Raw genomic sequence first — 12,044 nt, 5'->3', positions numbered from 1 at the left:
CCTTTCCAATTTGTATCCCATTGACCTCCTTTTCCTCTCTGATTGCTCTGTCTAGGACTTCGAGTACTATATTAAAGAAGTTGTGAGTGGGAAGTCTTTTTCTAGTCCCTAATTTCAGTGGGATTTCATCTAGTTTCTCTCCATTTACTTTGATGTTATCTACTGGTTTGCTGTGTTTTGCTTTTGCTATGTTTAGATATGGACCTTTTATTCCTGATCTTTCCAGGACTTTTATCATGAAGAGGTTTTGAAGTTTGTCAAATGCTTTCTCAGCATCTAATGAAATGACCATGTGGTTCTTATCTTTGACACTGTTTGTATAGCAGATAACATTGATGGATTTTCGTATATTAAACCATCCATGTATCCCTCGGATGAAGCCTACTTCATCATGACGAATGATTGTTTTGACATGTTCTTGTTTTTGGGTTCCATGAATTTTGTTGAATATTTTCGTGTCAATATTCCTAAGGGAAATTGGTCTGAAGTTCTCTTTCTTTGTTGGGTCATTGTGTGGTTTTGGCAAAAGAGTACTTGTGGCTTCAAAGAAGGAATTTGTTAGTGCTCAATCTGTTTCTCTTTTGTGGAATAGTTTGGACAGTATTTGTATGAGGTCTTCTATGAAGGTCTGAGAGAATTCTACAATGATCCCATCTGGACCTGGGCTCTTTTTGTTTGGGAGATTTTTAATAACTGCTTCTATTTCTTTAGGAGTTATGCGGCTGTTTAGATGGGTTATTTCTTCCTGATTTAACTTTGGTACCTGGTATCTGTGTAGAAAATTGTCCATTTCCTCAAGATTTTCCCGTTTTGTTGAGTATATGGTTTTGTAGTAGTATCTGATGATTTTTTTAATTTCATCAGATTCTGTTGTTATGTTTCCCTTTTCATTCCTGAGTTTGTTAATTTTGATACACTCTCTGTGACTTCTGTTTAGTCTATTTAGTCTTTATCTATTTGTTGATTTTCTCAAAGAACCAGCTCCTCGTTTTGTTGATTCCTTATACAATCTTTTTCATTTCTACTTGGTTGATTTCAGCGCTGAGTTTGATTATTTACTGCCTTCTATTCCTCCTGGGTTTATTTATTTCTTTTAGTTCGAGAGCTTATAAGTGTGCTGTCAAGGTTCTGATATCTGCTCTCTCCTGTTTCTTTTTGCAGGCTCTCAGAGCTATGAGTTTTCCTCTTAGTACTGCTTTCATTGTGTTCCAGAAGTTTGCTAATGTTGTATGTTCAAATTCATTAAGTTCTAAGAAGTCTTTAATTTCTTTATGTTTTCCATGACCAAATTGTCTTTGAGGAGAGCATTGTTAAACTTCCATTTATATGTGGGCTTTCTGTCATTATTGTTGTTATGAAGACCAGTCTAATGCATGCTGTTCTTTTAGGATGCATGGGATAATTTCTATCTTCCTGTATATGTTGAGGGCTGTTCTGTGGCCATTTATATGGTCAAATTTGGAGGAGGTTCCATTAGGTGCTGAAAAGAAGGTATATCCTTTTGTTTTAAAATGAAATGTTCTATAAATATCTGTTAAATGCATTCGGTTTATAACTCCTGTTAGTTTCTCTATGTCTCTGTATAATTTCAGTTTCCATGATCTGTCTAGTGATGAGAGTGGGTGTTAAAATCTTCTACTATTTTCATGTGATTTGCAATGTGTGCTTTGAGCTTTAGTAAGGTTGGTTTGATGAATGTAAATGCCCTTGCATTTGGAGCATTGATATTTAGGATTGAGAGTTCATCTTGGTGGATTTTTCCTTTGATGAATATGAAGTGTCCTTCCTGATCTTTTTTAATGACTTTTGGTTGAAAGTCAATTTTGTTTGATGTTAGGATGGCTACTCCAGCTTTTTCCTTCGGGACATTTGCTTGGAATGTTTTTTTCCAGCCACTTATTCTGAGGTAGTGTCTATCTTTGTCACTGAGGTGTGTTTCCTGCATGCAGCAAAATTCCTTAACCACACTTTTCATGATTGTTCTCTGAGCTTGAGGGAGCAGTCCTGACTTCGTAGATTAACAGCTACCCCTTGTGGTATGAACCAGTAAAGTCTCATCGGTTAGTCAGATCATCAGAATATTTATACTCTGAACCTTAAGAAAAATCCTAGGTATCAAGGGTAATTCAAGCATTTGGGCTAATAGCCACTTATCAATGAGTGCATACCATGTGTGTTTTTCTGTGATTGGGTTACCTCACTCAGGGTGCCTAGAACAAATGAAACTCAAGACGGATGATCAAAATGTGAATGCTTCACTCCTCCTTTAAGAGGGGAACAAGAATACCCTTGGCAGGGAAGAGAGAGGCAAAGATTAAAACAGAGACTGAAGGAACACCTTCAGAGCCTGCCCCACATGTGGCCCATACATATACAGCCATCCAATTAGACAAGATGGATGAAGCAAAGAAGTGCAGGCCGACAGGAGCCAGATGTAGATCTCTCCTGAGAGACACAGCCAGAATACAGAGGCGAATGCCAGCAGCAAACCACTGAACTGAGAATAGGACCCCTGTTGAAGGAATCAGAGAAAGAACTGGAAGAGCTCGAAGGGGCTCGAGACCCCTTATGAACAATAATGCCAAGCAACCAGAGCTTCCAGGGACTAAGCCACTACCTAAAGACTATACATGGACTGACCCTGTACTCTGACCTCATAGGAAGCAATGAATATCCTACTAAGAGCACCAGTGGAAGGGGAAGCCCTGGGTCCTGCTAAGACTGAACCCCCAGTGAACTAGATTGTTGGGAGGAGGGCAGCAATGGGGGGGGGAGTGGGGAGCGGAACACCCATAAAGAAGGGGAGGGGGAGGGATTAGGGCGATGTTTGCCCGGAAAGGGAATAACACTCGAAATGTAAATAAGAAATACTCAAGTTAATAAAAAAAAATCCTTTGAGTACAGTATTCAAAAACAAGGAAAAGCCATCGATGGAAAAAAGCATGTTTTCTAAAAAGTTACATGAATAACAACAAGTGAAGTAAACTTACTCCTATCTGCTACACGTGGAGGAGCAAAAAAAAAAAAAAAAAAACCCACAGTTTAATGCAGCATTTACTAATTTGGCCTTCTTTTTCAGGAATTGTGCATCAATGGTTCTACATCTGGATATATTTCTCAATATTATGACTTATTGTGTTTTTTCTCAATGGTATTCCCTGTAAAACAAGTTAGCTTTTGAGCTTTGGCTCATTGCACATGCATTGAAGTCTGACAGATCTCTGAGTTTGGGGCAAGGCTTGTCTACAGAAATAGTTCCATGTAGCCAGGGATTCACCAAAAAACCTTGTCTCAAACAAACTAAAAAACAAACAAACAGATAAACACAAAAACAAACAGCCCTCCTCTCCCCAGAACAATGTAGCACTTATTTTACCTTGGTTTTTTGCATATAAGGGAAGATATTCTCCAAATGTAGATACACATGTGATGAGACAAATTGCTTACCTATCTTGATGTTATTTATCTTCAAATAGCATTTAGTAAAACATGCTTAGGGGTCATAATTTCCTAAAGAACACAGTAGTAATTTATTCTTCGAGACATCCTAATATGTAACATATACTAATATAAGTAATATTCACTTCATATTTCGTGAAGTGTTCCCTGAGATATAATCATATAAATTAGTACCTTATGTAGTTTACCATTTCTCCCATTTGGCCCATTATTGCAATTTCAGAAACAGATAAAATTTAATTGTGAAAAAGTGCAATTTATTTTCATATTAGAATTGCCAGCTATCCTCATTTTAGGCTTTATGGCTATGAGAGTCCTATTGTAACAGCTGTTGACTACAGTTTCCACAGAGTCACTGTAAATACATGGAAGGGAAGAAACTTTCATATTTCCTGAGAGAATTGAGCATAGTGCAGGACTGCAGAACTGCAGGATTGCACAGCATGTTTTTGACTATGACTAACACATTTATCTTCCATTTAGGCCCAGGAGTTTAGATCCCAGTCCCGAAAAGGTGCTGCAAGTAGAGAAGAGGACATGCTGGAGCGGCTAGAGAGGTACAATGGAAAGCAATATGGCAAGGAAATTGAGAGCCCATAAAGGAAATAAGCAGTACAAGATGAAGTCATAGCATTTCTGATAAGAGTCCTTTCTGGTGTCATTGAGAAGTTCCTGCTGAAGTTGTTTGAATTATGGACCTGCATGCTGGGTTGGGGTTCAGCAGTATGCATGCTTTATATGTTCATTTACCACATGCACAGACATAGAAATGCATACTTTTAACCTTATCTCAAAACTTGCTGTGTGGATAACATTGCACAGCCAGAAAAATGTTGGTTACCAAGCCATTCACTTGAATAATTTTAGAAAAGTATCTAAATATTTCAGGAGCTCTCTGTTGTGTTTAATTTATCTGTGAGCCAAATTATTTTACAATATGGTTTTCAGATTGAAACGTGACTTTCTGCAGCTAAAGGTTAATAAAGAATGTCAAACAGAAGATTTAGAACAGCCTCAGATGACCTTGGATGGTACATGTGGGGTAAGTGAGGTGTATTCAGAATACCATTTTTCTTTTTCAAGTAGGGCTGTATAGTAATATTTCAGGCACCATGAGAAATATCTCAAGAGAAACAGCAGGCATATTAACTCTGCAAACATATGTGCAAAACTCCAGTGAACACAAACGAAAGAATAAATAAATTTCACAATTTTGAAATGATACATTTTACAAATTAGATTTAGCTAATCATTTGTGTGTATTGTCATGTGACTGCCCTAGTGACAACGGAAGAGAGACAACAATGTGTGGAACTTAGTTCTTTCGTCACACTGTGTGCGTTCCTGGGAATGAACTGTAATCAACAGGGAGGCTTGGTATCAACCACCTATACCCATGAAGCTATCTTGCCCATCTGAAATATACATGAATATACATATATTTTGTTGAGTCTCTAATAAATTTAAAACTGATGTTATCTATTTGGGAAACTCACCTGTAGGAATAGTTTTTAATCAATTCTTTTGTTTTTGTTTTTTTATTAGATATATTTCTTTACATACATTTCAAACCTTATTCAGCTTTTTAGTTTCCTGTGGATAAGCACATATTCCCACCACTCCCTCATCACCATAGGGTAGTGAACACTGTAGAGCCCCATTATTGCCCTCCTTTCATACTCCACTGCACTGGTGGTCCAACCTCGGCAGAACCAAGGCTTCCCCTTCCCCTGGTGCCCCAACAAGTCTATTTTTTGCTAGATATGCAATTGGAGCCCTGGGTCAGTCCATGTATAGTCTTTGTGTAGTGGTTTAGTCAGGGGAAGCTCTGGTTGATTGGCATTGTTGTTTTTATGTATTTGCAAGCTTCTTCAAGTCTTTTAATATTTCACTGGACTCCCCGCAATGGTGCCATATTCTCAGTTCAGTGGTTTGCTGCTAGCAGTGACCTCTGTATTGGACATTCTCTGGATGTCTCTCTCAGGAGAGACCTATATCTGGTCCCTTTCAGCATGCCTTTTCTAACTTCATCCTTCTTATGTAGTTTTGGTTACTGTATATAATTGTGCCACATGTGGGGCAGGCTTTGAAGGGCCGTTCTTTGAGTCAGTGCTCTAAACTCTGCTTGCATATCCTTTCCTATGGATTATTCCCCCCCTTTTAAGAAGTAGTGGGAGCATCCTCATTTTGGTCATCCTTCTTCTTGACTTCCCTGTGGCCTGTGGATTGCATCTTGGCGAATTCGAGCTTTTTGGCTAATATCCACTTATCAGTGAGTGCAAGAGAAGTGTGTTTCTCTGTGATTGTGTAAACTCACTCAGGATATTTTCTAGTTCCATTCATTTGCCAATGAATTTCATGAAGTCATTGTTTTTCATAACTGAGTAATACTCCATTGTGTAGATGTACCACATTTTTTGAATCCATTCCTCTGTTGAAGGGCATCTGGGTTCTTTCCAGCTTCTGGTTACTATAAATAAGGCTGCTATGAACACAGTGGAGCATGTGTCCTTGTTGTATGTTAAAGCATCTTTTGTGTAGATGCCCAAGAGAGATATATAGCTGTGTCCTCAGGTAGTGGAATATCCAATTTTCTGACGAACCTCCAGACTGATTTCCAGAGTGGTTGAACGAGTTTGCGGTCTCACCAACATTGGAGGAGTGTTCATCTTTCTCCACATCCTCACAAGCATCTGCTGTCACCTGAATTTTTGGTCTTAGCCATTCTGACTGGTCTGAGGTGGAATCTCAGGGTTGATTTGATTTGCATTTCACTGATGAGGAAGGAAGTTGAACATTTCTTTATGTGCTTTTTGGCCATTCGATATTCCTCAGCTGAGAATGTTTTGTTTATCTCTGTACTCCATTTTTAATATGGTTGTTTGGCACATTGAAGTCAACTTCAGGAGGTCATTGTATTTTTGTATATTAGCACTCCATCAGATGTAAGATTGGTAAAGACCTTTTCCCAATCTGTTGTTTGCCATTTTGTCCTAATGACAGTGTCTTTTGCTTTGCAAAAGCTTTGCAGTTTTATGAGGTCCCTTTTGTTGATTCTTGATAGAGCATGAGCCATTGCTGTTTTGTTTAGGAAAATTTCCCCAGTGCCCATGTGTTCAAGACTCTTCCCCACTTTTTCTTCTATTACTTTGAGGGTATCTAGTTTGATGCGGAGGTCCTTTTTTACTTGGACTTAAGCTTTGTACATGGTGATAAAAATGGATTGATTTGCATTCTTTTACATGCTGACCACCAGTTGAACCAGCACCCTTTGTTGAAAATGCTATCATTTTTCCATTGCATGGTTTTATCTCCTTTGTCAAAGATCAAGTGATCATAGCCATGTGGGTTCATTTCTGGGTCTTCAATTCTGTTCCACTGATCTACCTGCCTGTCTCTGTACCAATACCATTCACATTTTAGAACTGTTCCTCTGTAATACAGCTTGAGGTAGGGGATCGTGATTCCCCCAGAAGTTCTTTTATTGTTGCGTATAGTTTTTGCTAACCTGGGTTTTTTGTTATTCCAAATGAATGTGCAAATTGTGTTTTCTATCTCTATGAAGAATCGAGATGGAGTTTTGATGGGGATTGCATTTAATCTGTAGATTGCTTTTGGTAAAATGGCCATCTTTACTATATTAATCCTGCCAATTCATGAGCATGGAAGATCTTTTCATCTTCTGAGATCTTCCTCAGTTTTTTTCTTCAGAGACTTAAAGTTCTTGTCATACAGATCTTTCACTGGCCTGTTTAAAGTCACACCAGTATATTTTATAATACTTTGGACTATTGTGAAGGGAGTCATTTCCTTAATTTCTTTTTTTTTTTTTTTTGGTTCTTTTTTTCGGAGCTGGGGACCGAACCCAGGGCCTTGCGCTTCCTAGGTAAGCGCTCTATCACTGATCTAAATCCCCAGCCCATTTCCTTAATTTCTTTCTCAGTCTGTTTATCCTTTGAGTAGAGGAAGGCTACTGATTTGTTTAAGTTAATTTTATATCCCGCTGCTTGATAATGCTGAAGTTTTTTATTGGGTTAAGTAGTTCTCTGGTGGAACTTTTGGGGTTGCTGAAGTACACCATCATATCATCTGCAAATAGTGATATTTTGTTTTCTTTCTTTCCAATTTGTATCCCTGTGACCTCCTTTGCTGTCTGATTTCTCTGGCTAGGACTTGGAGTACTATATTGAAGAAGTAGTGAGTGGGAAGTCTTTTTCTAGTCCCTAATTTTAGTGGGATTGCTTCTACTTTCTTTCCATTTAGTTTGATGTTATCTACTGGTTTGTTGTGTATTGATTTTACTATGTTTAGATGTGGACCTTGTATTCCTGATCTTTCCAGGACTTTTATCATGAAGAGGTTTTTAATTTTGTCAAATGCTTTCTCAGCATCTAATGAAATGACCATGTGTTTCTTATCTTTTACTTTGCTTATATAGTGGATTACATTGATGGATTTTCATATATTAAATCATGCCTGCATCCCTGGGATGAAGCCTACTTGATCATGTTGAATGATTGTTTTGATGTGTTCTTGTTTTTGGTTTCCACAAATTTTGTAGAATATTTTTGTGTCAATATTCATAAGGGAAAATGGTCTGAAGTTCTCTTTGTTTGTTCGGTCTTTGTGTGGTTTTGGCACATCTTCTGTCTCCTGTTTCTTTTTGCAGCCACTCAGTGCTATGTGTTTTCCCCTTAATACCTCTTTCATTGTGTTCCATAAATTTGGCAATTTTTATTTTTATTTTCATGATATTAGAAGTCTTTAATTTGTCAATTTATTTCTTTTGATCAAGTTGTCATTGTGACGAACATTGTTCACCTTCCTTGTATATGTGGGCTTTCTGTTATTACTCTTGTTATTGAAGACCAGTCTTAGTGCATTGTGATCCGATAGCACGCATGGGATTATTTCTATCTTCCTATATCTGTTGAGGCCTGTTTTGTGACCATTTATAAGGTCAATTTTTTAGTAGGTTCCATTAGGTGCTGACAAGAAGATATATCCTTTTGTTTTAGGATGGAGTGTTCTATAAATATCTGTTAAATCCATTTGGTTAATAACTTGTTAGTTTTTCTATGTCTCTGTTTAATATCTGTTTTCATGATCTGTCCGTTGATGAGAGTGGGGTGTTGAAATCTCCTACAATTATTGTGTGAGGTATAATGTGTGCTTTGAGCTTTAGTAAGGTTTCTTTTATGAATGTAGTTGCCCTTTCATTTGGAGCATAGATATTTAGGATTGAGGGTTCCTTTGGTGGATTTTTTCCTTTGATGAATATGAAGTGTCCTCCCTTATATTTTTTAATGCCTTTTGGTTGAAAGTCAATTTTATTTGATATTAGAATGCCAACTCCATATTATTTCTTCAGGCCATTTGCTTGGAAAATTTTCTCCAGCCATTTACTCTGATTTAATGTCTGTCTTTGTCTCTGAGGTGTTTTTCCTGCATACAGCAAAATGGTGGGTCCTCTTTATGTTTCCATTCTGTTAGTCTATGTCTTTTTATTGGTGAATTAAGTCCATTGATGTTGAGAGATATTAAAAAATAGTGATTGTTGCTTCCTCTTGTTTTCATTGTTAGAGGTGGGATTATGGTTTTTTGTGTCTCTTTTGGTTTCATTGCAAGGAAGTTATATTCTTGCTTTCTGTACAGTGTAGTTTCTTTCTTTGTGTTGGAGTCTTCCATCTATTATCCTTTGAAGCCCCTGATTTGTAGAAAGATATTGTGTAAATTTGGTTTTGTCATGGAGTATCTTGGTTTATCCATCTATGTTAATTCAACGTTTTGCTGGATATAGTAACTTGGGCTGGCATTTGTGTATTTTTTTTATTAACTTGAGTATTCCTTATATACATTTCGAGTGTTATGCCCTTTCCTGGTTTCCGGCAAACATCCCCCTCCCCCCTCCCCTTCCTTATGGGTGTTCCCCTCCCCACCCTCCCCCATTGCCGCCCTCCCCCCAACAGTCTAGTTCAGTGGGGGTTCAGGCTTAGCAGGACCCAGGGCTTCCCCTTCCACTGGTGCTCTTACTAGGATATTCATTGCAACCTATGAGGTAAAGTCCAGGGTCAGTCCATGTATAGTCTTTAGGTAGTGGCTTAGTCCCTGGAAGCTCTGGTTGCTTGGCATTGTTGTACATATGGGGTCTCTAGCCCCATCAAGCTCTTCCAGTTCTTTCTCTGATTCCTTCAACGGGGGTCCTATTCTCAGTCCAGTGGTTTGCTGCTGGCATTCGCCTCTGTATTTGCTGTATTCTGGCTGTGTCTCTCAGGAGCGATCTACATCCGGCTCCTGTCGGTCTGCACTTCTTTGCTTCATCCATCTTGTCTAATTGGGTGGCTGTATATGTATGGGCCACATGTGGGGCAGGCTCTGAGTGGGTGTTCCTTCAGTCTCTGTTTTAATCTTTGCCTCTCTCTTCCCTGCCAAGGGTATTCTTGTTCCCCTTTTAAAGAAGGAGTGAAGCATTCACATTTTGATCATCCGTCTTGAGTTTCATTTGTTCTAGGCATCTAGGGTAATTCAAGCATTTGGGCTAATAGCCACTTATCAATGAGTGCATGCCATGTGTGTTTCTCTGTGATTGGGTTACCTCACTCAGGAAGATATTTTCCAGTTCCAAACATTTGCCTACGAATTTCATAAAGTCATTGTTTTTGATACCTGAGTAATATTCCATTGTATAGATGTACCACATTTTCTGTATCCATTCCTCTGTTGAAGGGCATCTGGGTTCTTTCCAGCTTCTGGCTATTATAAATAAGGCTACTGTGAACATAGTAGAGCACGTGTCCTTTTTATATGTTAGGGCATCTTTTGGGTATATGCCCAAGAGAGGTATAGCTGGATCCTCAGGCAGTTCAATGTCCAATTTTCTGAGGAACCTCCAGACTGATTTCCAGAATGGTTGTACCAGTCTACAACCCCACCAACAATGGAGGAGTGTTCCTCTTTCTCCACATCCTCGCCAGCATCTGCTGTCACCTGAGTTTTTGATCTTAGCCAATCGCACTGGTGTGAGGTGAAATCTCAGGGTTGTTTTGATTTGCATTTCCCTTATGACTAAAGATGTTGAACATTTCTTTAGGTGTTTCTCAGCCATTCGGCATTCCTCAGCTGTGAATTCTTTGTTTAGCTCTGAACCCCATTTTTTAATAGGGTTATTTGTCTCCCTGCGGTCTAACTTCTTGAGTTCCTTGTATATTTTGGATATAAGGCCTCTATCTGTTGTAGGATTGCTGAAGATCTTTTCCCAATCTGTTGGTTGCCGTTTTGTCCTAACCACAGTGTCCTTTGCCTTACAGAAGCTTTGCAGTGTTATGAGATCCCATTTGTCGATTCTTGATCTTAGAGCATAAGCCATTGGTGTTTTGTTCAGGAAATTTTTTCCAGTGCCCATGTGTTCCAGATGCTTCCCTAGTTTTTCTTCTATTAGTTTGAGTGTGTCTGGTTTGATGTGGAGGTCCTTGATCCACTTGGACTTAAGCTTTGTACAGGGTGATAAGCATGGATCGATCTGCATTCTTCTACATGTTGACCTCCAGTTGAACCAGCACCATTTGCTGAAAATGCTATCTTTTTTCCATTGGATGGTTTTGGCTCCTTTGTCAAAAATCAAGTGACCATAGGTGTGTGGGTTCATTTCTGGGTCTTCAATTCTATTCCATTGGTCTATCTGTCTGTCTCTGTACCAATACCATGCAGTTTTTATCACTATTGCTCTGTAATACTGCTTGAGTTCAGGGATAGTGATTCCCCCTGAAGTCCTTTTATTGTTGAGGATAGTTTTAGCTATCCTGGGTTTTTTGTTATTCCAGATGAATTTGCAAATTGTTCTGTCTAACTCTTTGAAGAATTAGATTGGTATTTTGATGGGGATTGCATTGAATCTGTAGATCGCTTTTGGTAAAATGGCCATTTTTACTATATTAATCCTGCCAATCCATGAGCATGGGAGATCTTTCCATCTTTTGAGGTCTTCTTCAATTTCTTTCTTCAGTGTCTTGAAGTTCTTATTGTACAAATCTTTTACTTGCTTGGTTAAAGTCACACCGAGGTACTTTATATTATTTGGGTCTATTATGAAGGGTGTCGTTTCCCTAATTTCTTTCTCGGCTTGTTTCTCTTTTGTGTAGAGGAAGGCTACTGATTTATTTGAGTTAATTTTATACCCAGCCACTTTGCTGAAGTTGTTTATCAGCTTTAGTAGTTCTCTGGTGGAACTTTTGGGATCACTTAAATATACTATCATATCATCTGCAAATAGTGATATTTTGACTTCTTCTTTTCTGATCTGTATCCCCTTGACCTCCTTTTGTTGTCTGATTGCTCTGGCTAGAACTTCAAGAAGTGTATTGAATAAGTAGGGAGAGAGTGGGCAGCCTTGTCTAGTCCCTGATTTTAGTGGGATTGCTTCAAGTTTCTCTCCATTTAGTTTAATGTTAGCAACTGGTTTGCTGTATATGGCTTTTACTATGTTTAGGTATGGGCCTTGAATTGCTATTCTTTCCAGGACTTTTATCATGAAGGGGTGTTATATTTTGTCAAATGCTTTCTCAGCATCTAATGAAATGATCATGTGG

At 38.5% G+C, this 12,044-nt stretch overlaps 1 protein-coding gene across 17 annotated transcripts in view; it reads left to right on the top strand.

Moving 5' to 3' along the window:
- The window catches only part of LOC103690071 (interaptin-like), a 280,846-nt gene that overhangs the window by 202,931 nt on the left and 65,871 nt on the right, over positions 1-12,044 (top strand). For 15 of the 17 annotated variants that reach the window (XM_063277012.1, XM_063277026.1, XM_063277025.1 and 12 more), the window contains 2 exons: positions 3,943-4,016; positions 4,408-4,501. In XM_063277012.1, coding sequence (XP_063133082.1) covers positions 3,943-4,016; positions 4,408-4,501 — 168 coding nt within the window. The remainder of the gene's footprint in view (positions 1-3,942; positions 4,017-4,407; positions 4,502-12,044) is intronic. The other 2 variants (XM_063277022.1, XM_063277023.1) reach the window with 1 other exon arrangement.

Source organism: Rattus norvegicus, chromosome 17 (genome assembly GCF_036323735.1).
Source record: "Rattus norvegicus strain BN/NHsdMcwi chromosome 17, GRCr8, whole genome shotgun sequence".
Taxonomy (NCBI): domain Eukaryota; kingdom Metazoa; phylum Chordata; class Mammalia; order Rodentia; family Muridae; genus Rattus; species Rattus norvegicus.
This window is presented reverse-complemented; position numbering and strand designations above follow the sequence as displayed.